We start from the raw sequence: 27207 nt of genomic DNA on the forward strand, positions 1-27207 counted from the left end.
ACTTAGCTTGTAAATCGTTTCCTACATCTATAGAAAGAGTGGCTCATTGTGCCTAAACTGTTTGTACAAACCACATGGTTTATGCAGAATACCTGCTTTCTGTCTGCAGAGTCTGGAATTTTGGTGCATACTAGGCAGAGGGTGCCTAGGTGACCAGCTCCCATTAAAAACCTTGGGCACTGAGTAATGAGCTTCCCTTGTAAATGAGCTTCCCTGGTAATGAGCTTCCCTGGTGGCTTCTCTTGTTGCAGAGCACAGGCTCTAGGTGCATGGGCTTCAGCAGTTGTGGCACGCGTGCTCAGTAGTTGTGGCTCACGGGCTCTAGATCACAGGCTCAGTAGTTGTGGTGCACGGGCTTAGTTGCTCCGCGGCATGTGGGATCTTCCCGGACCAGGGCTGGAACCTGTGTCCCCTGCATTGGCAACTTGTTGCTGCAGGAATTAAGTGTGTCCTGTGTGATTCCACTGGGGAAGAACTCTTGGAAGTTTGCACCTAGTTTCCTCTGGACTTTGCCCCATGTACCTTTTCCCTTTGTTAATTTTGCTCTATAATCTTTCATGGTAATAAGCTATAATTGTGAGTATAATGACTTCTGTGTCCTGTGAGTCCTATCAAACCACCAAGCCTGGGGATGGCTTTGAAGACTACCAACACAATCCTTTTCAGTTTTTTTTTTTTTTTTCTGGTTCCTTTTTAGCTCCCTCACCTCTAAACTTTGGACTACAGAATCCATCTTTAACGTTTGTATTCCCTAGGTATTTTTTAATCCATCCACCGTTTCTAGGCAATATCTCTCACTCATATCAAAATGCCATTTATTAGCCCTCCAGGCTCCAGAATGCACTAGATTTATTTTAGCTTAAATGCTCTGAAGTCATGTTTTGTAAATCTGCAAGCAAAAAATGACAAATTATCTAAGTAAGAAAAACGATTTTATTCTTGTTACTAGAAATTATTTGGTATGATTTTTTAAAATTCATTTTAAGTACAATTATGCTCATGGAGACTTGGAAAAGAAAGAATTATAAGGAAGGAAAATTATATTGTTGTAATTTAAAAAATAATACCAGAAAAAGATTTTAAAAAATGGTATCAGAAAAGAAGCAGCAGCAGAATTTCCCATTGCAGAGTCACTCTAGAGTTTAGACTAAGCTAAAAAATTACAGTTAATATAAAGATTTTGGAAAATAGACAAAAGGAAATTGTTGTTTTTACTAATTTTTAGTTGTATTTTTGTCATTCCTTGTAGCATATCTAGTCTTAGGTTTCTCTTATTACAAACTAAATCCCAGACATTCTACCTCTTTGCTTCAGTTTGTACAAGCCAAATGGATCCTTTGTAATAATGTCTTTATAGCTGAAGTTTGAGTACAATGTTCTCCTCAAAATAGCTGCATCTGTTAAGTCACCTGCTTGGGGAAAGGCTTATTATTATTTCCTATATTTTGTCCTTTGATTATTTTTACTTAATACTTTATCATGGTAATATAATAATGAAAAGAAGAAACTGTTTCATGGTAATTTGTAAAGTATTATGAGTGCTATGTTAGAAGGTAAATTAATTTTTAAAAGATTATACACTGTAGTTTTAAATATTTAACCCACAGCCACTGTGGAAACCAAATACTTCTAATCGCTGTAGTTCTGAAACATAATGTTAACTTAGAGTCACTGATGTTGTTCTTGGTGAAGTGACATCACTTCAAATGACTCTAAGATGACACTAATGCTTTACTTGCCACTAGAACCATGAGAAGACAACTGCCCTGAAAAGGTAAGTCTCACCATATTTCTCAGCTCATTAAGTCAGTTAGGATGCCATTGTTAATGCTTAGTTTAAAGTGAACAGAATATTTAAATTGTTCCATACAGTTCTTACTTTTATTTATATACCCTACGTCTAATACCATAAAATATTGGTACCAGATGACAAAAATAAGAATTAAAAAGTTAGTATTTTCTGTTGCCTAAACCTTCAATTAATAAAATTTTAAATAATTCCAAAGGCATTATGTATTCTTACTGTGTTTTAAGACAATTATTATAAATACTATTTGAATCAATAGTAAAAAGCAAATACTCATGATAAATAAAATTGAACTTCATATGAACGATAATTATAGGTGAAAATGAACCAGAATTTTCTTTCTTCTGCATAAACCCACCAAACAGAGCTGAAAATCAGCAGTAAAAGCCACCTTAAACACATGACTTAAAAAGCTGTAAATTACTTGTTCCGCGAGTAGGAAAGCTGAGCATATTGCAGGGGGCATCACCCTTGTAGCATTGTTTTCTTTTCCCCTTTGACACAATAGAGCATCCACTGTGATCCTGTATAACGAGAGATACGGAACTCTGGTTACTAGTTATTACGCTTACTTTTTCTATACAATCAGACCACTAGAAGCAGAAATGAAATACTAAGAATAGTGTTCTTTCTCTTTATTCTTCCTCTTACTCAGGCAGGCATTCATATATTCTTTTACACGTTTATTCAGTGAACATTTTTTGAGTACAAGTTGTGTGCCAGGAATTATAAAATTGAATAAACATGGACCTTGCCTTCATTGATTTTATAGTTTAATTTCATATATGATACTCCATTCTGAATGTGAGAATCAAACCATTTTTCTCTTTAGGCTTGAATTCTGTATCTTTAAAAATAAGGTTTTTAAATTTCCTTTGTGAGGAAAGAATGCCTTTCTAGGATGATTTAAAGTTCCAAGCATATGGAATGCTTTAGATTCTTTTGGAAGAGAGTTGGGAGCATGAGTGAGAGGTGTCTCTAAAGAATCCTGTTATACCCTCTGTCATCAGGAGTTAAGCAGGCCAAAAGTGTTTATGAAGAGAATTCGGGTGTTTATGGTAGAAGGGGAATTTAGTATTGCATAAAATAGACATCCATTTATATTTATACTACTTTGGCATTTTTGCCCCTGAAATATTTTAGTGATATAATAGAGCAGTGATATGACACAGTCATGATAAGTTTCCATCATTTAGCTGCATTGTGAGGAATAAGGCACAAAAAAATGGTAATATCCTTATTGGTTTATTACCTACAGTCAGTTGTTTGATCTATATTACTTGTAGCTGACTCTTTAAGGAAACTTTTTGTTTTGTTCAGAAATAATATTTTATACTATAGTATTGCATAGTAGGACTAAAAAAAGCGAGAGGGGCTTCACAAATTGAAATATTCATCTGATATCTGTGCTTATTGATATTTTACTATTAAAAATAATTAAAAGTATGTAATTTAATTTTAACAGTTTTATTGAGATATAATTTACATTACATAAACTTTACCCATTTAAATTGTACAATTCAGTTGTTTTCAGTGTATTTACAAGTTGTGCAGCCATCACTGTTGTCATCACCCCAAAATATAATTTGATTCTTAAACTCTTGAATGAGGAAACCCTACCCCAAATGGAAGTTTTTCTTAAAAAACTAAGATTCTTTTACAGAGTTTCTGTTAGGATTATGAAAAAACTCTGGAAATGGATAATGGTGGTGGTTGCACAGCATTTTGAATGTACTTAATGCCAGTGAATTGTATGCTTGAAAATGGTTAAAATGGTAAATCTTATATCATGTACGTTTTATCACAATAAAAGTTAATATCCATTTATATGAAATCAGAATTGGTGGCTTAACTTTAAAAGTTTTTGGAAATTTCAGTCTAAGCCATGCAAGGCTCTAACAATTTTTTTCAAACATGTTGTATTCAGTACCCTGTGATAAACCGTAATGGAAAGGAGTATGAAAAAGTATATATATGTATAACCGAATCACTTTGCTGTACAGCAGAAATTAACACAACATTGTAAATCAACTATACTTCAGTAAAATTTAAAAAATTATAACACAGATATTCTTTTAAGTTAAAAAATCACGTTATTAATTTTCACAGACTGAAAAACAGACATTGAAGTTGTAGGTTTTTTTTTTTTTTTTTTTTTTTTTTTTTTTTTAATCTGGTACGCGGGCCTCTCACTGTTGTGGCCTCTCCCATTGCGGAGCAAGCTCTGGACGCGCAGGCTCAGCGACCCAACCGCTCCGCGGCATGTGGGATCTTCCCGGACCAGGGCACGAACCCGTGTCCCCTGCATCGGCAGGCGGATTCTCAACCACTGCGCCACCAGGGAAGCCCGAAGTTGTAGGTATTTTAAAAGAAATTTCAATAGAATTAAATGAAGAAGTAAAGGTAATTGGCTTTTCTTTAATTTTGTTTGCAAGATGGCAAGCAATGCAGAACCATTTATCTAAAGGGGAAGAAGTAAATATAACACACACACACTGTAATATAAAGAAATCTTTTTACAGATATATAAAAGTCTCTGGAAGGAAACACAGACACAGCAATGTTGGTTGTTTTGGGCAGGAGAACTGGGTGGCAGGGGTTCATGGGAGGGAGGGATATTTTCCATTATGTGAATGTATTACCTATTGAAACATTTCAAATGAAAAATTTATTATCCTGATCCAAGTCTCAGAATCAACATGGCTGTGTTCCTCCCTACTGTGCTTTGTTACAGGAGATTGTATTAAAATTGCGATTGGGTTGAAAATGAGCTACATTGCTTAAGAAGTTGTTTTCTTTCTAGGAATTGATTATGGATTAAGTTTACCACTTGGGGAAGACTATGAACGGAAGAAACATAAACTGAAAGAAGAATTGCGGCAAGATTATAGACGCTATCTTACTCAGGTAATGAGTTCTACTAACTAGTTTTATGCTTCAGAATTTACCTCCTAAATTTGTTTTCCTAAGGTTTTAGTCATATGCATTAATTTTTAGGTTTTTAATGATATCTAGCAATGGGTATTGTAGCAAAAGTTAAGTGACATATATACACATTCACATTGATAGAGAAAAAAATGGTGCTGAGAACTGGTGCCATGGAGTAACAGACTCTTGACCTTTTAAGTAGGGCAGTGGGTTCCAATTGTAAATGAGATTGTAAATTCTTTTTGTTCATGTTTTGTGTAAAGTTATCATGGTTTAAAATAGCCCAGTTATGATTTCCTACTACTCTCCTCTGCTCAGCCATGTATTAAAATGACATGTGGAGTTCTAGTTGCTAATTATTTTCCTATGAGCTAAGCTTATAAAACTTCCTTCAACATATTTCCTTAACCACCAGTCTTTGCTTTATAGTTTAATCTATTTACTTTATAGTTTAATCCATTTGCTTAGTGGAACTCTTGTTTTAAGTATATTTTGTTAAATTATATAATAGCTAAACTAATGATGTATTGTAAGTTTTTTAAATTTTTACACATCTTTATTGGAGTATAATTGCTTTACAATGGTGTGTTAGTTTCTGCTTTATAACAAAGTGAATCAGCTGTACATATACATATATCCCATATCTCCTCCCTATTCCACCCCTCTAGGTGGTCACAAAGCACTGAGCTAATCTCTCTGTGCTATGTGGCTGCTTCTCACTAGCTCTCTATTTTACATTTAGTAGTATGTATATGTCCATGCCACTTATTGTAAGTTTTAAAATGCAGTTTACTTACTAGGTTATAAATGTATCTAAACAGTCATGATGTTTCTAGTCATCCCAAGATATTCTTTAGTTTTTTCTACTTTATAATGTTTATTCCAAATGTATAAATGGTCTCTTATTTATTCTGATTTGTACATAGAGAGAAAGGACTTTGAATACATTTTACCAATGGTTTGTTTCCCTTGACTTTAGGGTATTACACAAGCAAAAAGAAAGGTAGGGCTGCCTGCAAAATGCTCTCCTTTAATTTTTTTGTTTTGTTTTGTTTTAGATCTAGTAGCTTGTAATCATTTGGATTTATGATATTGTACTCAAACTAATAAGAAAAACAGCTTCATTTGTGATTCAGAGACTTTTGAATGGCACCATTTTGGTTTCTTGCTTTTAGCAAAATGACACTCTGTACATTATAACTTTCCATTAATACAATCAAGTATTCTTTTTGATTCCTGCTTTGCATTTGTTTTTGTTGCTTTCTGATTCATCTTTTAGAAATACTCAGCAGCTATTGTAAGTCCATTTGTTTTCAGCATGCTAGTTTTTGTTCTTCAAAATAATTATAATTGTGCTAATCACATTAAGATTAATAAAATAATGGAATATTCAGGATATTCTAAGATATTTTTGAACTGTGTGCTATCAGTGTGGATTACTCAGTATTTTTGCACCCAAACTTGTGGATTACATTTGTAAATTTATATTGGAAAACAAAGAAAATGTTTTATAAAACTGTTTTTAAAATGAATCTTACACTTCCATTCATCATACAACCAACACTTTTTAAACACTTATGAAGATAAATCTGGTATGAATCCTGTCTTCAAGGGGCTTAGCATCTAGTTGTAGAGATAACATTCATACAATTCAGAAAGTGATAACTCTTAACAAGACAGATAAAATGATCAGGTAAGGGCTCAAGGTGTTATTTTGTAAGGCATTATAGGATAGGTAGAATTTGGATATTCTAGAGGGTGAATATTTTAGAGGGTAAGGAGAGGAAGCTTTTCAGATGGAGAGTAGTAGAATGAAGAAGGACTTGGAGGGCAGGCTTTAGTTGTGTATGCATGAGACATATTAGCTTTACCAGCCTGGCTGAGTTACAGTAGATTTTTTTTTTTTTTTTGAGAGTAGTAAGATATAATGATGTAGGTAGATAGAATAGGATAGATTAGAAGGCAGTAGTGTTTTTTGTTTGTTTGTTTTTTGTGGTATGCGGGCCTCTCACTGTTGTGGCCTCTCCCGTTGGGCAGCACAGGCTCCGGATGCGCAGGCTCAGCGGCCATGGCTCACGGGCCCAGCCGCTCCACGGCATGTGGGATCTTCCCGGACCGGGGCACGAACCCGCGTCCCCTGCATCGGCAGGCGGACTCCCAACCACTGCCACCAGGGAAGCCCAAGGCAGTAGATTTTTAACTTGATATGTATGATAGTTGTGAACGATTATATCTGCTTGAGCAGCTTGTGAGGAGCTTGATAAATTTGCTTTTGGGTAGTTAGTTCTTCATGTTAGACACTCTTATTGTCTTAAATTACTGCTACAGATTTTTTAAAAAAATATTTATTTATTTATTTGGCTGAGATGGGTCTTAGTTGCAGCATGCGAGATCTTCATTGTGGCATGCTAACTCTTAGTTGTGGCATGTGGGATCTAGTTCCCTGACCAAGGATTGAACCCGGGTCCCCTGCCCTGGGAGCGTGGAGTCTTAGCCACTGGACCAGCAGGGAAGTCCCAGATTTTTGACTGATCTCCTTGCACTGATTTTCAGTGCATTCTCCATGCTACTTTCTGTAATTATCCTGTTCTTACCGATTTAAATACTTCAGTGTCTCCTCACTGCCTTCAGGATAAAAATCCAAATTCCTTAGCTGTGACACATGAAGTCTTTCATATTCCAGCCTGCCTCCCTGGCCTTGTGCCTCATTATCCTCTCCCCTTCCCTACTGCTACTTTTATTGGGTGGAGTTTTCCTCTGATAGCTACTATTTTCACTTGTGGGTTTTACATTACTTTATAGATACAAGATTTTAAAAAAGAATGGCAGTGGGAGGTACAAGAAGAACTTGCCTTTATGAAAGAGAAGAATCAAGGAGCACAGATCTTTAGATTCAAAGGGATGTGAAGGAGTTTTTGGTGTTGGATTATTAAGAATATGGTTGTGGTAGAGGAACATTTGTTTCTTAATCTGACAAAGACAATTTTTGGTTGACATATGAGAAGGCGGAAGTGGAGAGGAAAGCAAGGGAAAAAGAAAATTCCACAGGACATGGGGAGGTTGGCTGCAGTGGCTTCCTTGACCCCTGGAATATGTACAGTTTACAAGTCCCATTCTTTCTGGATTTCTTGTAGCTTCCAGACTTTTGGTTTGCATGGATATTTAAATTAAAAAGTAATCAAATCTTAAAATTTTGCCAAGAAGAGCCACTAAAACAAATAACTACCATCTTCTTTCTAGTTTTTAGAATAAAAGACACTTGACCGTCTAACAATACACGAAGAACACATTCTTAGGAGAAGTTTTTCAACTGAATCAGTAAATTTATATTTCTAGCCCAGACCTCTCTTCTGAACCTCCAACTCTTCTAGTTGGTTGCCTTTTTGACATTTTTACTTAGAAATCTAGTGGGTATCTTGTGTTGAACATGTCTAAAAGGGAACTCCAGATTTCCAGTTTTCCCACTCCCATTCCCTAGAAGCCTGAAATACCTGTAGCTTACTCTTTTTACTTTTTTATATTTTGGTCATAGCACTTACCACCTTCTAACATACCATATAATTACTCTTCATTATGTTTATTATTTCTTGTCAATTTCGCCTGCTGGAATGTAAGCTTCAGGAAGGCAAAGATCTTTTGTTTTGTTCACTGATGAGTCCCAGATGTATTAAACAGTTTAGACATATTAGGCACTCAATATTTACTAAATGAATGAGTGAATGATTAAAATTCAGCTTTTTGAAAAACTCACTGTATTGTCCTTATTATTAATTTTTTTCATTTTATTGACGAGTACAAACATCATCCTGGACCCAGGTTGGGAGTGGGGAATTGCCTAATGAAGGAGTAAGGATACAATATCTCCGTATTCCCAAGATTGGAACTCTGAATGTGTTTTTTGGTACATGTATAACTCTACAAAATGGCTAGTTTTACAGTGTACTTTGGTATATAGGGATCAAACTGACGTAGGGATCTAGTCATGTGTCATATTGTTTCCTTGACAAATAAGCTTAGAATTTTGTATTACCAACTTTCAAATTAGCTTTTGTAGCACAACTTATTTGTAAATTCAGATTTAACGAAACCTTATTAATCAGTTTTATTACTTTGTTCCTGTAATGTTTTGAATGTAACTCTATTGTAGTACATTATATTGTAGTTATTTGTTTCCATGTTTGTTTCTTCAACTGAATTTTAAATCTCTTAAGTATAGGGAAGATATGCTATGGTTGTCTCCCTACTACCTATAGAAGTAACGGGAAGGTATTAGATGGTCAATAATTGCTTGTTTTATGAATAAATAAAAGACATGAAATTAGGTTAATAAGTATTGACTTATTAACCTCATAACCTAGTGATGTAGGTGCCATTATTCCTGTTCTACAAAGAAACGGAGGCAGAGAAGTTAAGTAACTTATCCAGATTATATGACTACTAAGGAACAGTACCAGAAAGTTGGTGGTTGTATATATTTTTTACAAATCCCTTGTGTTTGTTTTACAGTGTTCAAAGAGATTTTACATTTCTTTATCCTCCTTGATCCTATACCAGCTTTGGTAAGGCAGAGCAGATACCATTCTCATTTTACAGAAGAAGAAAGTCTGGGTCAGGGAGGTTAAGTGACTTGCTCAGTGTTGCACACCTGAGAAATGCTGGGGCTGGTCCTAGAGCCCAGGTCTTTGGATTCCTAGTCTGATGCTCTGTCTGCCACACTGTGTTACCTAAATGCTTAATGAGAAAGAATGGAGAGGCACATAGAGAAATAATGTTTGTAGTTTATGTCTTCTGGCATTTAAATAGATATCCATTAATATAATTATAGGGAAATTAGAAAATTCTCTTTTTTTCTAATTACTTTTGGTATAGTCTCTATACATTTGTAGTTTCTATTTTCATCTCCATTTCATTCTGTTGGTCTGTATAATGTAATAATTTAGAATATAGAATGTAAAGACATTTATGAAACATTTTATAAAGGCAATTAGGTAATACATTTTTTTTAATATGTACACATACAGAAAAATTTTCTATCCACGAGTGAAACAGATCCATCTACTCTGGGAGTTTCTCTTCCTATTGGTGAGAGGTTATCTGCCAAGGTAGGTGGATAGGAGTAGTAATTGTTGGTAGCAGTTTTATGAGGCATCAAAATCATGAAACAAGATACTCTTGATTTAAATGCAAACAAGATTACATCATATCCCGTACTTGATTTTTTCAAAATCTGTGGAGTCTCTAGTGCTGTTGAAACAAGGTTTTTTGAATGTTACATTTGTAACCATGTAATATGATATATTTCTTTAATATAATGATTAATTGAATATTCAGAATTCAGTTTTTTCCAGCATTGGTTTCTAAGCTATAAAGTTCATGGTATATGACTCAATTATTAATGAGATGAGCGGATGAGAGAGTATCCTGAGCTTTTATGTAGGTGACATCTGGGGCTATTTGAATGTTTGTTCCCATCACAAATACATGTACATAATCTGAACAGGGCATAGTGATTAAGCACTGTACACCTCTTGTAGAGACTCAAATTCTCAAGCTAGATCAGAGTCATGACACAGTATGTAAGACAAATGGACAGTTAAGTTTCAAAAGACAGCCTCTCTCTTTTAATACTTTTGTTTTTTAGATTGTGCTGTTTCAATGATGTTGAAGGTATTAGGGCTTAAGAACATTTACTAATGCAACATGTTTGTATTTCAACAGAACATTTACGTTATAATATTTTACCTTTTTTTGTTTAAAATATAACAAGGATCTTCCCTTAAACTTGGGAAATAAATGGTTAGAAGCAGGTCTTTCAGGAGTGGGGTGGGGGACTGGAGGCAAGAGATGTCCCTGAGAAGGAAAGTAGGACAGTAACCTGGTCAGATCTTGGAAACATGCTAATGATAGACCTCCTGGCAAAAACATTCATATACTTACTAGTGGGAGAGATTTATTTATGAATGCTTTTGGCAGAGTGCACCTGGATTGTCTAGGATTGATGTTGGTAAACAAACCTAGAATTCAGGGACTTACAGGGCATGGCTCCTAGGAAGGTATCATCTAAGCCAAGTAACTACTGGCATATAAAATGGAGGTGTTTCATAATCAAAGCCACTCCCTTAGTATTAGAGACCTCATGTGCTAATCTGGACTTAAGCATGTAGTAAATCTTATTTTAATGTGGCAAGAATGGATGTGGGGAATTGCATTGGTGGTCTCGGACCTCTTCCTGCTTTTCCTGTGCCTTACAGCTACTTTTGTCCTTGAAAATATTAGTAAAGCTTGATTCTGGGTAAGATCTCTGATTTGTATGAGTCTGATTTGACATTAGGTACTTTTTCCTGATGTTGAAGTTAACGTTGCCTTTTGGTTTTCTATTTGAAGGAAAGGTTGAAACTTGAACGCAACAAAGAATACAATCAATTTCTCAGGGATAAGGAAGAATCCACGGAAAAGTTCAGACAGGTAGAAAAGAGCACTGAGGTAGGTTTTGCTTTCAAAGTAAATCTTTAACACCACAGGTTGAATATTTGTCCTTACTTGAAAATATTTTTATATTATTAGACATTTCACTTAGTTTTCATATAAATATTTTAAAAATCAAGCCAAATTGAACCAAACACAGGACATTTAAATTTTGAATTTTGTAAATGGTTTTATCTCACATTGAAGAACTTACCCTACTTTTTAACTTCATGGAGGAGATTTAATTTTAGAGATTGGTTTTAAGTGACATTTATTTTTTATTTTTAAATGATTTTTTTATATTGACAATTTCTAGCTATGTGTGTTTGTATATATATATATTTTAAACCCCAATTTAAGGGTGGTTGATATTACTAGGGCCAAAAAAATTTACTGCCTTCTATATTCTTTGTGTTGAGAAGGAATTTAATGTGAAATATTTTGAAGCAATATTTAACTGCCAAAATATGCCTAATATCTCCCTGGCATAGTTTATCCTGTCTTTTTGTAGCCATGTATCCATATTACTGTTACCTATTTATTTGGTATTTATTAAGTTTTATTAAAGGATAACACTTCCTTGAAGGTTTTTTTCCTAAAGATAAGATGTTTCTTATGGGTGATTAAGCTTTAGAGTTGAGACAGTAAATAGATTAAGATCATTTGAGAGTTTAATTGCCTTTTAAGAAATAGCATCTAAGATCTTTTTCTTCTTTTTTTCTTTTTTAATTGGCCAGCACAAGAATCAAAGAAGTAAAAAACCTATTAGTCAGGTTAAACCTGATTTACCTTCACAAATGCAGTCATCTTGGGAAAATTCAGAGGGTCCTAGGAAAGATATCTTAACTCCTTCAGAGGCATATGAAGAGCTTCTAAACCAAAGACGACTAGAAGAGGAGAGATACCGAAAACTAGATGATGAAATTGAATTAAGGAATAATAGAAGAGTCATTAAAAAAACTAATGAAGAAGTGGGCATTTCCAATAAAAAACATCAGAGGTTTGTCAGCAGGACTGACATTCCAGATAGAAGATTTCACAGGTTTAATGAGGATCGTGCTTTTGATAAACAGTATTATAGACCAGGCCAAGATGCTGAAGTAGGTGAAGAAATGGACGAGAGGTTTAGATATGAAAGTGATTTTGATAGAAGACTTTTGAGAATGTATACAAATGACAGGTATTTACAACTTCATTTTTATCTTCTTTATTTGCTTAATATTATTCTTGTTACTTTTTATCATTATGTTAAGGAGACACAGTTTCATTTCATTTACATGATGCTTCAGTTTTAAGTTACACCATAATTTTATGTGCCAATGTAGGAACAAAGAAAACAACCCAAGATGGAGGAGAAAGGGGCCCCATTAAAAAGCTGGGACACTGAAAGGCTACAACCTTTATATAAACTTAAATGGGAAATAGACTTTTCCACAGAAAAGGACAGAAAAAATACTTCCACTGTCAACCTTGGCACTGAGTGGAGGGAGTAAAAAGGAACTTCCCTGAGAATTTGAACTCTAAGCCAGTACTGATTCAGGTTTTCAGTCTGAATTCATGCTGCCAGTATTGTACAAAACAACGCTGAGGGGAGAATGCAGAGTTATCTCATATCCATCCATAGTGCCCCTAGGTGACTGGCAGAAGAAAAATAACTTGTCCCTGCAATACTTGACTTACAACCAGGTCCAAGGCTCTCCTGGTTTCAGATGTTAAAATGGGGGGAAAAAAAGACACCTTAAAACAGATGAGGGCTTCCCTGGTGGTGCAGTGGTTTAGAGTCCGCCTGCCGATGCTGGGGACACGGGTTCGTGCCCTGGTCCGGGAAGATCCCACGTGCCGCGGAGCGGCTGGGCCCGTGAGCCATGGCCTCTGAGCCTGCGCGTCTGGAGCCTGTGCTCCACAACGGGAGAGGCCACGACAGTGAGAGGCCCGCGTACCGAAAAAAAAAAAAAAAGATGAAATAAGTTTATTCCTTTAATATTTCTATGCTCTAAGTACTTTTATCAACTTTTTTTGTTTTTAAGTTACTTATTGAATGTTAATTTTAGTGATATGGCACTAAGTTTTTTTGATCAGATTTTTAGATGCTTTTCAGTTCCTTTGCATGTTGTTTCTATGACACTATTTAATTGCTACAATGGGGTCTTATTAAGTTATTTGTCTTAATACTTAAAACTTGCTATATTTTAATCTAACTTTTGATTTGGAGATAAAAATATGGTAGGATCTGATATTTTCATTGACTAGTTAACCTGTAGGGATTAAATGTAAATGTTGAGCAGTTCATGGGACCTGTTTCATTCATTAGTTCAAATAGATTATTTTTGTAGTATTTTAGAAAATTTTCAGAGACATAATGCTACATGTTCATTATTCTAATTATTATTATTTTTTTTAAATTTATTTTTTATCCAATAGCTTTTTAAAAATTTTTTTTATTTATTTATTTTTGGCTGTGTTGGGTCTTAGCTGCAGCACGTGGGATCTTTCATTGCGGCGTGTGGGCTTCTTGCTAATTGTGGCAGTGGGTTTTCTTTCTCTAGTTGTGGTGCACAGGCTCCAGGGTGCCTGGGCCCTGTAGTTGTGGTATGCAGGTTCCAGAGCATGTGGGCTCTGTAGTTTGCAGCATGCAGGCTCTCTAGTTGAGGCGCGTAAGCTCAGTAGTTGTGGCATGCAGGCTTAGTTGCTCCACGGCATGTGGGATCTTAGTTCCCTGACCAGGGATCAAACCCGCCACCCCTGCGTTGTAAGGCAGATTCTTTACCACTGGGCCACCAGGGAAGCCCGCATTATTCTAATTATTAAATAATCATACAAAGCCTTTGCAGTTCTTTGTCATCTACTCTTTATTCTTTAGTTTTTATGTCCTGCTCATCCAATCTTTTTAATATTCACCCTGATTTAGGTAGTTTGACTGAAGGATTAGAATTTTGTAATGCCAATTATAGTTTATCTCTGATTTGAATCTAATTGTACTTCAGAAAATGTTCCGAATTCTGTAACGAGTTATATTTGAAAATGTTTGTACTGGAGGTAGTCAAAGGCTACCTGAACTCCAAGAAGTTTCAGTTAGGGAAATACAGATATTCTTGGACTCTTGGTACTGCCTTATTTGTACATGATAACTTTTTTTTTCTTATGGTGTAGTTTACCTTTAGAGTATAATGTAATGCATATCTTTTAAGTTTGGAATTTGTTGTTGCATTGTTTTTAATATATTTTAATCTATTATTTTTGTAATTACACCCTGTGATAATTTTATACATGAACTAACAAATCAATTTCAGCCTAATTATTTGAGAACAATCTTATTTTCTTATGTATCCCATGAACAAAATGAACTGTTTCTATATATAATCTTCCCCAAGTAGTAGTTTAAGAATAGATTAAATATGTAGATGAGTGAAAATAATTCCTGTTATACATTTTAATGTTTTTACAATATTTCTTAAAAATGTAAATCATTATTATACATCTTGTTAATGTGTAAACTCTTACATCTCTAACTGTAAGGTTTTTCACATATGTCTCAGTGGCAGGTGAGGTTAAAATTGGATTTCTATATTTCAGATTTGGAGATTTCTAAAAGAAAAGATTTCACATTGAACATTAATTAGATTTATTTAGCAGGCAGAGTGGTTGCTAGGAAAAATGACTCTACTTGTTAGTGAAATTTTTGAGACTAAAGAGATGTGTAACTTCATTTGATCTCTTGATTTAACTATTTATTCTTAAAACAGTTGTTTCTTGGTGTCCAAGGGGGATCGATTCCAGGACCCCTCACACATATCAAAATCTTTGGATGCTCAAGTCCCTTATGTACACTGGTGTAGTGTTTGCGTGTAATCTATGCACATCCTCCCTTATGCTTTAAATCACCTCTAGTTTACTTATAATATCTAATATAAATGCTATGTAAATAGTTATAAGTGCTGTATATTGATAAGTAGTTACCTGTGTGTGGGAAATTCAAATTTTGCCTTTTGGAGCTTTCTGGAATTTTTTCCCCCTGAATGTTTTCTATCCAAGATTGGTTGACTCCACAGATGCAGAACCTACAGATATGGAGGGCTCACATATATACTGAGAAGTACAAAATTTTTCTTCATTCTTCTAAATTTCCCGTGTTCTCTTTTTTCCTTCTAATAGTCAACCTGCGATAAATTCTAGTTTTGATTTTTAGTAATTTTTGATTTTTAGGTTTTTGGTCTCAGTTCTTTTCTAATTACCCTATAAACTTTTCCATGTATCATTATGTATTTATTAATGAAATATTTTCCCCACTTTTGGAAGGATAAAGCCCAGGAATGATTTTACTTTCCTAAACTAATCATTAATCACTGGCAAGTGTTTTAAAATAGTTAACAGAATGGTTAGCACTTAGCTCAACAGGTGCATTCTACGTGTGTGTGTGTGTGTGCGCGCGCGTGTGTGCGTGCGTGCCTGTGTGTATTGTTTGATACATATTTACCAATTTAAGTAAGTTTATGTTTTAGGAGCTTTCTAAAGTTGAATATAATAGTGTATCTTATAATACTTTGAAATTTATATGCTTTTAAAAAAGATAGTCATCCTAGTCTTTATTATTTAACTTGAGCTGTAGAAGTTAATATATTACCTTATTATGTTTTACTTTATAACCAATGTTAATGAGTAAAAGAAATTTTTAGCCTTAAAAAATGCTGTTTTTAAAATTTTTTATGTGATTAATGCAGTGAGCACTTCCAGTCTGTTTTACTCTTGATATTTGTTAGTTTGTAATCTTGCTAGTTATGTGACAAAATTCTGAAATTCCGCTCCATCTGAAATTAGAATCTGAGATAGAATTAGAATCTGACTCAATAGATTGAGTGCTTGCTTACTTAGTGTAGGATATTCTAAGAAGTGTGCATGCTTAATATGTAAGGTATAAATGAGGAGAAATAGCTTATTAGAACATGAGTTATTTAACTTGGTATTACTTTTTTTCTTGTAGTAGTTACTTTTCATTTATACTTGGAAGGACCATTTTTATATTAATTATTTTCCCCACTTTAAATTTGGGGTCAATATTAGAAAAACACTGTTATTGAATTAAAGTAAATATAAAAATTGGGAAAGAACAGAAAACAGTGAGAAAAATGGTGACCAACATTTAACAGCTCAGTAGTTTTCTTTTAACTTCTATAGTTAAGAGTACCCCTAATAGCAGAATTCATTCACGTTAGAGAAGTTTTTACTATGAAACCAGGTGATGTAACCATTATGAATTAGATGATTTAAGTAAGGAGGAATTTGATTCTTTCTCCCTGTAAGTTGTGTCAGGACCAACAGATGGTAAATATTTTATTTTTATAATATGTCATTCTTGATAGCATAAACATTGTAAATTTACATCTGAAGTAGTTTTTTTGATTCTGTGGTTTATTAATGAAAAAGATACATTATTATCATTTAGGAGTTGTTTGTTCACATTTAAATTAGCGGAAAATACCTGTGATTTTAAACAACTTGCTTTTCTTCTGTAAGAGTAATATTTTTAAAGATAAATTTGTGTTAATTTTTAAAATTAGCAGTTCCCCTGGAGGGTCCGAGGGTCTGGCTGCAAATATGTGTCTCTTCACTCTGCTCACGAAATCTAGAGGACACAGTTAAGATGGAGTTTCCAGCCCAGTGAGTCTGAGGACCAGACCGTGACCCCATAAAGCATGATCTCCTATCCAGACTGTGGCAAAGATGTTGAAGCAACTTTCAAATTCTGCCCCTACTGTGGAAAACCTTTGCCTACAGAGGAGCACGAGGGGTCCCAGACCTTTGTCAAGCCGTCTATGTCATCCTCCCAAGCTTGGACTTCTTCCCTGAAATCTACATACATATATATCAGACTCCCTGCTTGACATCTATTAGATGTCCCATAAGTGTCTCCACATGCCCAGAACTAAGCTCCTGATATGACTGCCACCCACCACCTGCCCCTTCCATAGACTATCCCATCGAGGTAACAGCAGTTCAGCTTATTCAGTTTCTCCGACCATGGAGTCATCCTCAAGTCCTCTTTCTCTCCCACCCCATGACTGCAGCCCTCCAGCAGATCTCATCAGCTCTCCCTTTAAGTCAATGCTGAGGACTTCCCTGATGGCACAGTGGTTAAGAATCCACCTGCCAATGCAGGGGACACGGGTTCGATCCCTGGTCCGGGAAGATCCCACATGCCATGGAGCAGCTAAGCTCATGCGCCACAACTACTGCGCCTGTGCTCTAGAGCCCACGAGCCACAACTACTGAGCCCATGTGCCACAACTACTGAAGCCCGTGTGCCTAGAGCCTTGTGCTCTGTAACAAGAGAAGCCCACCGCAATGAGAAGCCCGTGCACCACAACGAAGAGTAGCCCCCACTCGCCTCAACTAGAGAAAGCCTGTGAGGAGCAACGAAGACCCAACGCAGCCAAAAATAAATAAATAAATATATTAAAAAATATTTTTTTAATTATTTAAAAAATTTTTGGCTGCGTTGGGTCTTCGTTGCTGCACGTGGGCTTTCTCTAGTTGCGGCGAGCAGGGGCTCCTCTTCGTTGTGGTGCGCAGGCTTCTCATTTTGGTGGCTTCCTTTGTTGCAGAGCACGGGCCGTAGGCGCGTGGGCTTCTGTAGTTGTGGTGCGTGGGCTCAGTGGTTGTGGCTCGCGGACTCTAGATCTCATGCTCAGTAGTTGTGGCGCACGGGCCTAGTTGCTCCGTTGCATGTGGGATCTTCCCGGACCAGGGCTTGAACCCGTGTCCCCTGCATTGGCAGGCGGATGCTTAACCACTGCACCGCCAGGGAAGTCCCTCGTGTTAATTTGTAGACTAAACTTGTCTTCTAGCCTATACCTGGTTTCTTTGGGCATTGAGATTTGAACCTAATTAACTAGAATTACTGACCCATTTCTTCAAGGAAATAGAAAAAGCTTTTTCCATTTAACATAGCTTTAACTTTTTTTTTGTTGGTAGGATGGTGAAACTATTTTACAATTATTTTATTCCCTCAGTCAAATCTGATTTCCTATGTGAAAGGAAATAAATTCTTCCTTTTATGAGGTCTGTTCCTTTCTGAAAAAACTTTCCTAGCATGTGCCAGTTCTGGACTCCCTGAAGGAAAGCAGGTGTTCAGCATAAACTCTATTGCTTGTACCAACAGTTTAGGCACAGTGGGTCACTCTTATCAGTTCTGAGAATGGTGGACTCCTCCCAAAATCTATGTTCTCAGTTGCCATCTAAGGGCCAGTCTTGCAAACAGGGCTTTCTAAGGGTAAGCAATCTCAGGCGTGCTCTGTTTGTTCTTTTCTACACATGTGTATTTATATAGATGCAGTATAAATAAATCTGGTTGCTTGGCATTGTTAATTACAAATTTGAATTTAAGTTTATATTTACCTGTTCTTTAAGTGGTAGAAATAAGGAATGACACTAAACCGATATGTCAGTTTAAAAGAGAGATTTGAGCACTTAGGCTTTAGATATAAAATCAGCTGTGTTTTGATAAATTGAAATAAGTTTGAAATTCTTTTTTGAAAGGGATTGGGGAGGATTCTGTTTTAGATATGGATAAAAAATGGAAGCCATTTATCTGTCATGTCACAGGTCATACATTATTAAGGTTACAGTTCTGGGTAATCTTTTCTCCACAGGTGATATTGACAATATATGATAGAAACAGAGGATTTTACATGCTGACTCTGTGGAGAGTGATAAGTTCCTTTTCTTCTAAAAATTGCTGTTTTTCTTAATGTGATAATCAAATTCACCTAAAATATTGAACAATACTGTAACAACCATATTTCTTACCAGTGGTCCTCATGAGAGACAATATAGTTTGTTAACTCAACAGCCATGCAAAGAGATACGACTTATGAAATGCTGATTTTCATGGGTGCTGATAAATGTTGGTGTGAAAAGTCATGTTGGTTTCTCTGGTCTGAGAAATTAAATTTTCCATGTTTGCCAAGTGGAAAAAAGATTAATTGAAAAACATTTAAAAGTTATTTTCTGAAAAGCATTCTTAAGAAATTCTAATGTTTCTTTTTGTTGTTCATGACCTTGTGAATAAAGGTAACTAATTTTCTACCCATGTTTATAATGTTCTGTATTCACCTATTGCTAATATTTAATATTTCATGTGATTTACAGTGTTAGCAAATGTTGTGGCTTGCTACATTTGATTTAATTTAATGGCAAGACTGCTGCTGTACTTTTAAGTTAAAAAGGTTTGTACATTCAGTGAAATAATTCCCAGAATCTGTGAATTTTGATTAAAAAATGATCTCATTTTGAAATTTGCCTATTATCTTCACGAGGGCAAGGACCATGTCCACATACCCAGTACCTACATTAGTACTTGGCATGTAGTTGGTGCTCAGTAAATATTCTTTGAATAAGTGAATAATAAAAAAGTCTTACTAGTATTTGTATAGCTTTGATATTAAAAATTTCTAGAAGTTATATTGAAATAGTTTATAATAACCTCCGTTTGTTTTAAAGACTATTGAATCTAAACTGTTTGTGTCTCTTATTAACCAGCAGATCATACTTGAGTCAAATGTCATTTGAATTAATTTTAGAATGTATTTACAGTAAAACTTCATTGTAACACTTTGTTCCCTTTAATATTTCCAACATCAAATGTAAAAACACCAGAGAGATTAGAAAAGTCCACTGTATGTGGAACAAGCTCTGTAAGCTAATGTGTTTTTAAGGATGTACGGGAACAGACGAGGGAATGTGCCTCCTATGGAGTATGGTGGTGATGTCACAGAACAGTCAAACATACGAATTTCATCTGCTGGAAATCAAAGGTATAGTATGTAATATAAATAATGCCCTTCAGTTGTTGTACTGTAAAACAGCAACTGCTAAAACTGGCTTGCTGGAAAACTAGAAAGGTATATAGTATGTTAACAGCCTCCCCTATTAGTGAGAAAGGAATTAGGGAGAAAGTGGGAGGGGAGAATTGTGTTAAATGAAACTTTTACGGTGCTTTACAGCATTCTTTTTTTTTTTTTTGTGGTACGCGGGCCTCTCACTGTTGTGGCCTCTCCTGTTGCGGAGCACAGGCTCCGGACGCACAGGCTCAGTGGCCATGGCTCACGGGCCCAGCCGCTCCGCGGCATGTGGGATCTTCCCGGACCGGGGCACGAACCCGTGTCCCCTGCATCGGCAGGGGGATTCTCAACCACTGCGCCACCAGGGAAGCCCCTACAGCATTATTTTGAAGAGCAAGTTTTGATTATAAAGTGTGCCAAGGTGTTCTGAGTCCCTATCATTATAAAGTATATGTATTTGTTTGACCTAATGAAAGGAGAAATAAGTGTAAAATTTAATGGACTAAAAATCAATTTAAAATATCTTGGAGTTATAGAGATGACGTAACTTGAAATAAATTGAAAATGTTCTTATGAGTTTTCTTTTCAAAACTTTGTTTTTGATTTTCAACATATTGAGTAGATAACTTTTATGCTTGCTTTGTAAAATTAGTACTCATACATAATTGTGTCATGTTGAAAAAAGGAAATTATATACATTTTATATTCATGTTCTCTTTCTGTAGTTTTTATAATTTTGGTGGCTTTATTGTGTTGTACGTAAGGATAAGTGGTTCCGAATTTATAGTGCATAATGAAGATAACATTGTCATGTGTCAGGAAAGGTGTCTATTTTCTTTGAAGAAAAGTAACACATAAAAATGCTTGAGATAGAGAATTTGCTATTTGAGTCTAATTAATTAAATTTTCTTTGAGAGAATTGTCTTTTTTTTTTTCCTTGTTTCTTTCAAGGAAGGAGTTTTTTAGAGATGATCTTCTTTTCGAAGTGCGGGTATAGATATCATCCTTCTTTTTTAGGATTTATTTATGTGTACTTATACTCATTTTCCTTACTGGGGTAACTGTTCTTATGAAAAAGGGTTTTATTGGGAATCTATAGAGTTAGTGAAGCTGGCTGAAGAAAAAGGTCACATATTTATAGAGCCTGAATGCATTGGGTTTCCACTGTATAAAGAGATAAAATGCCATGATTTTACATTAACTTTAAAAACATATAACTTATAGTATCCATAGTACTTTGAAAGGCCAATAACTCATACCTGCATTTCACTGTAAATTTTTGTTTCCTGAAAATTATTTGGGTTTTAATTCTTTTTGTTTTTTGTTTTTAGCGCTCGAGACAATGAACCATCCAAACCTACTAATCGAGAGATGTGTAGTCCTTTTGCAGGGATGCTCTTTGGTATGTACAAAAACCTCCAGTTGATTAGACTTTTGTGGAGTGTTTTATAAAAGGTCTTCATGAGAGCTCAGTGTTGTAATTAATACCACTCTTACTAATAATAGAAAACATTTCTCTAGTGCTTACTTTGTGATAGGCACTATGCTAAACATTTAGCATATTATATAGCTATTATAATTATTTAGTGTATTATATAGCTCTGTGTATAATGTTAAAGCTAAATAACTTTTATTTAGTGATGAATGTTCTATTGATGATAAATATTAATTTCAGTAAAATCTTTTAAATTCATATTTCACTTTGTCATAGTGTTGGCTATTTCTTATACTCTATTTTATATGTGATAATTTCTTTCTTCATTTTTTTTTTCTTCTTTAGCTAGCACAAAATTGCCTTATATTTTAGTTCAGTTCCCCTGAACTAAACCTTTTTATCCTTTGATAAACATCCATTCCCATGTTCTTTCCATGTCGTTTCTGAGAAAGTGTTTCTATTCAAATAATGTTTATAATCCAGATTTTCTATTTATTTTGTCAGAAATGAAGGTCATCGCTTAAGATAAGCATGTTGATTTACTATATTAACTTGTCACATTTAATTTCAGAAACAGAGCATACTTCCTGTATGTAACTTTAAATAGAAAAGTGGTCTCTTCTTTGTGTAAAGCTATTAGAAAAAATTGCCCGAAATTTTGTTTCAGTGAAGTATATGAAGAAATTGGATAATAGTTTAGATTCATTCAACCTAAAAGCAGTCAATAATTTAAATTTTGGCTTAGAGATGTATAACTGCATGATATTCTCAGACTTTTGTTTCCTTGGAATGGCTATTATGAGAAAAATGGCATAACACCTAGAGTTTTATTCTAGTTTAATGTCTTTAAGTGAGAATTGACCAATTTAGCCTATCAATAAGTCAGAGTAAGGACTTGCTTCTTATGATGTATTTTGTTAAACGTGGTAAAAATTGGAGAAATGGCTTTCTGTGTTGAGAACCTACTGACAAATAATTTTATCAATAAATGGATTACCCTGAAATTTTAAAGATAAATGGCATGAATTTATCATTAATGCAATCAGGAATTATAGATTAATATTTGAAAATAGAGTCATGTTTGGAATAGACTATTAAACTCTTTTAATTCAGTGATTTATCTCATGGTTGTATCTTTTTCCCCCAGCCGAAATTTGTGTGTCCCCTTAGGGAGCTTCTTCTCTCCAGAGGCAGCACATTCCAACTTCATGTGGCTCTGATTGTTGCAGTATTCTCATTTCAATTGAGCTGAAATTTGTCTTCCTATAATTTTACCCCAAGGACCTTGTTTGGAGCCTTTTGCTTTATTTAAAGAATTAGGACAATTGACTGCTGAGAGCAAAAATAATATATTATGGGGTTTCTAACAGAACCATGGGTCATTTAGAAGTATGTTTTAAAATTTCCAAATACTTGGGAATTTTCCTGCTTTTTGTCATTGACTGCTTGTTTAATTCCCTTATGGTCTGAGAAAATAATTTGTAAATTTCAATTATTTCAAATTTGAATTTTTTAAATAAAACTTTAAAAAGTGACTCAGAATATAATCTTTCTTGGTGAATGTTTAATGTGTACTTGAAAGAGTGCACATCGTGTGGTTTTGTTGAGTGTAGTGGTTTATAAATGTCAGTTAAGCCGATTGGTTGATAGTGATGTTCATGTCTTGTACATCTTTAATGACTTTTAACTGTTCTTCTACCAGTTGTTTAGAGAGAAGTGTTAAATTCTCTGACTACCTTGTTCTTAGTGTGGGGCCTGGAGAGATTTTCTCAGTGTTCCTGCACCTTCCTCAGTTTTTAGCAAGACCTGCCAGCCCCTGACAGAAGAGGGTGTCTCTCTTACCACACTTTTCCTTCCTCAGCAGTAGATTGCTGTAGCAAAGCTGGCCCTGTGCATTTGGTTCTCATAAATGAGTTTCAGTGTTCCTGCCCCTCCTCAGAGTGGTAGCCAAACTCTCCTTTATGCCTGTGGAGGATCTTTTTTTAAAAAAATAAATTTATTTATTTATTTTTTGGCTGTGTTAGGTCTTTGTTGCTGCGTGCAGGCTTTCTCTAGTTGCAGAGAGTGGGGGCTACTCTTTGTTGTGGTGTGCTGGTTTCTCATTGCGGTGGCTTCTCTTGTTGTGGAGCACGGGCTCTAGGCACTCAGGCTTCAGTAGTTGTGGCTCACGGGCTCTAGAGCGCAGGCTCAGTAGTTGTGGCGCATGGGCTTAGTTGCTCCGCGGCATGTGGGATCTTCCCGGGCCAGGGCTCGAACCCGTGTCCCTTGCTTTGGCAGGCGAATTCTTAACCACTGCACCACCAGGGAAGCCCTGTGGAGGATCTTATATGTGAGAATTTCCTGCTCTTCCCCTAACAGTAGCAGACCTTTGCTTTGTATGAGTGCAGAGTGCTGGGTCCAAGTCTGCCCTTCAACCAATAGATTACTTTATATGAGAGAAGAGTCTGGAATGTGGGCATTGGTTTTCTGTTTGTTTGTTTGTTTGTTTTGCCTCAGAATGGTGTCTTTTAGGTGTCTTGCATTGCCCCATCTTTGGTCTCATAAGCATCTGGTAGGGGCAGCAAGTGAGTGCAGATTCCCCTTTTGCATTGGTATTCCAATCCACAGAAAGCCTTTAAGAATTTATTAGCATTTCAGTTATTTTCTTTTTACCTACTTCTAAGGTAGCTGCCTATTTCTCTCTACTCTGGTAAAGGTAAAACACTTGGGTTGTCCCATCTTTCTATGGATTGGTTTTTATACGCTTTGGAATTCAGTTTACCTGGTTGCTTGTAACCTCAGCTCTCTGATGGGCTTTTTAAAAGTTTTGATTTTGTAGATGATTGAGCTTTTTTCCATTGTGGGGTATGAGCAATGTTCTCTTGTGGCTTTCTAGTTTCTAAGCAGAAGTAGGACTCCCCATTTAGTTCTTTATAATAGTTTCCATTTCCTCCTCATTATATTACTATTTTCATTTAAATATTTGGGCATAGTTATGATAGCTGTTTTAACATCTTTGTTGTTATGTCATCTCTGTTGTTTATGGGATTTTTCTTTCAATTGATTAACTTTTCTAATCATTGTATTGGGTTTCTATTGCTGCATCACAGATGAGCACAAATTTAGTTACTCAAAACGTCACACTTTATCTGAGTTTCTGTGGGTCATGAATTTTGTTGGGTCCTTTGCTCAGGATCTCATTATGCTATGGTCAGGGTGTCAGCCAGGCTGTTTTTCATCTGGAGGCTTATGAAGGAAGAAGCCCATTCATATTTTTCACTAAATTCATTTCCTTGTGGCTGTATAACTAAGGGCCCTGGTTTCTTACTGGATCTGCTGGAGACTGCCCTCAGTTCCTGGAGGCCATCTGCTGTTTCGTGCCACATGGGCTCCCTCACCAAGGCTGCTTATTCTATCATGCCAGCAAGGAGAATCTCTAAACTCAGTGAGGGCTTTTTTCTGATTATATCAGACATACCCAAGATAATCTCCCTTTCGATTAATTCAAAATTGATTTGGGCCTTAATTACATACATCTGCAGATTCCTTTCACCTTTGCCATATTCACTGGTTAGATGCAAGTCATAGGTCCTGCCCACACTCGGGGAGGGTTTATACAGGGAGTCAGCGTTAGAAGGCAGGGAACGTAGGATCTGTCTTAGAATTTTGCCTACCACAGTCATGTTTTTCTGTTACTTAAGGACCAGTCTTTCAGAGGCCTTATTTTAAATTTAAACTTAGCTGGGACATCTAGAGTAGCCTTCGCTCTAGAAAGATTGTTCAGCCTTGCTGCTACAGAGTGACCTTTCTCGGGCTCTTCCCTGAGTACCCTTAGAGGATCACCGAGAACTCCAATCTAGCTGGCTGGAGCTTAAACTTCTCTCTACTTTGTTTGAGGAGGTCTGAGAATTCAGTGTATGTGTCCTCTGTAATTTTTTGCCCAGCCTAATGGAATTTCACTCTGCATACACAGACTAGTACACAGTAAAGTCTGAAAGAACGCCTTTACAGATTTCTAAAGCCCTTTTTAAGCTTCTTTTTGAGTCTTCGCCCTAAACTTCTAGTCATTTTAGCTTTCCTGAATTTTGGTCTTTATCTGCTCAATTTTACATAGTTTCCCAGCTTTGTTTGGATTTTTCCCTCCCTGTACCCATGGAGATTGCATGCAGGCAGAAACGGGTGCCTGAAGGGATCACCTCATTTATTTAACTTCTCTCAGGTATTACAGTTGTGTGCTACCTGTTGTCCAGTGTCCAGTGTCTGAAAAACAGTTATTTCATATATTTTGCCTAATTTTATTATTATTTTTTTAACGGAGGGAGGCTTAGTTTTGAGTTTGTTAACTCCATCGTGATCAGAAGCAGAATGGATATATCTACTTTGATTGTAAAACATTATTATCAACCTTAATGTAATTTATGTTACCCTGTGGGAGCTTCACTGTTGCTGACATCTGTCCTTAATGGGCAAACTCAGACGCTGTGTGTCCAACTGATGGTTGGGAGACTAATAATTAAGGTAGTAGAGAAATTTCTGGTTTGGTTGCATTTTTGATATCCCTGTGATTTGTGTAATGTTCCAGATTTTTGCATATCTAGATTAAGAGGTTATTTTGTGTGATTAACATGCAATAATAATAATTTTCTGTGGATCCAAGATGCTTGCATGACTGGATTTTCATGTAAGTGATACCAGAACGAGAGGTTTACATATTTTTTTCTGTAGAATTGAGGTAACTATTGAAGTTTTTGAGCAATGTGTCATCATGATTAGTGTTGTATTTTAAGATAGTTAGTCTTACATAAGTGTGCTGGTTGTATTGGAGTAGGGAGTGGGGGAGGAGTTCCAGAGACTAGTTAAAAGGTTATTGCTGCAATTCAGGTAAAATATAGAGAGTTCCTATCCAAGGCTGATGTCCATGAGAATAGAGAAGAGGGTCCTCACATGAAGTAAATAAGAAAGCATGAGCCATCAAAGTTACAGTGGGGTTTTGAGGCTCGATTATTGGGCCAGTAACAGAAAACAAAGAAGGGCAATTGCTTTTGAGATGTTCGTTTTTGAACACACTTGTTAAAGTTAAGGGGCTTGTGGGAGGTGTTAGTGGAGATATTATCCTGATCTTTGGAAAGTGGGGATAGGAGTTAGAATGTTCTCTTATTTAAGAAGGTTTTTGACTAACGTAGAAGTTTGGGAAGGATTAATGTGTCTTGGGTTTGACACATAGTAGTTATTCATAAATTATGAAACTAGTTGAATAGGTAATGATACATATGATTTACCTTCTATATTTGCTGCATACGTCATAATTATACTCTTTGATATAACAAAAAACGGAGATTAAAAAATTGACTTTCCAGTAGTTACATGTGTTGCTTAAGAGTTAAGACTGCATTTTTTTCTTACCACTTTCTAGGAGGTGAAGATAGAGAACTTATTCAGAGAAGGAAAGAGAAATATAGACAAGAACTATTGGAACAAATGGCTGAACAACAGAAGAACAAGAGACGGTAATGAAAGGTTTGCATTTTAAAAAGATGTTTTGAATTTAAATGCGTTTGTTTAAAATGACATAGTGGTGACTATTACATGGTAAAATAAGGGGATATTTTTCCTAATACGATTCAGTATTTGTAAATCATTCTATTTCAGTCTCCACATTGTAAATCAGCCAGGGTAATAAAACAGATACCATGAGGGTATTCATTTTCTTTATCGTAGGTAACCAAGGAGACTATGTGTTCATCCTATAACAGGCC

The 27207-nt window shown here is 35.7% G+C and overlaps 1 protein-coding gene across 11 annotated transcripts in view; it reads left to right on the forward strand.

The window, feature by feature from the left end:
- The window catches only part of CSPP1 (centrosome and spindle pole associated protein 1), a 122167-nt gene that overhangs the window by 18542 nt on the left and 76418 nt on the right, over positions 1-27207 (forward strand). For 4 of the 11 annotated variants that reach the window (XM_067018058.1, XM_067018062.1, XM_059042589.2 and 1 more), the window contains 8 exons: positions 4611-4714; positions 5715-5738; positions 9757-9837; positions 11120-11218; positions 11938-12380; positions 19912-20010; positions 21369-21439; positions 26865-26958. In XM_067018058.1, the coding sequence (XP_066874159.1) occupies positions 4611-4714; positions 5715-5738; positions 9757-9837; positions 11120-11218; positions 11938-12380; positions 19912-20010; positions 21369-21439; positions 26865-26958 (1015 nt within the window). The remainder of the gene's footprint in view (positions 1-4610; positions 4715-5714; positions 5739-9756; positions 9838-11119; positions 11219-11937; positions 12381-19911; positions 20011-21368; positions 21440-26864; positions 26959-27207) is intronic. The other 7 variants (XM_067018059.1, XM_059042591.2, XM_067018064.1 and 4 more) reach the window with 5 other exon arrangements.

Source organism: Kogia breviceps, chromosome 17 (assembly GCF_026419965.1).
Source record: "Kogia breviceps isolate mKogBre1 chromosome 17, mKogBre1 haplotype 1, whole genome shotgun sequence".
Classification (NCBI taxonomy): domain Eukaryota; kingdom Metazoa; phylum Chordata; class Mammalia; order Artiodactyla; family Physeteridae; genus Kogia; species Kogia breviceps.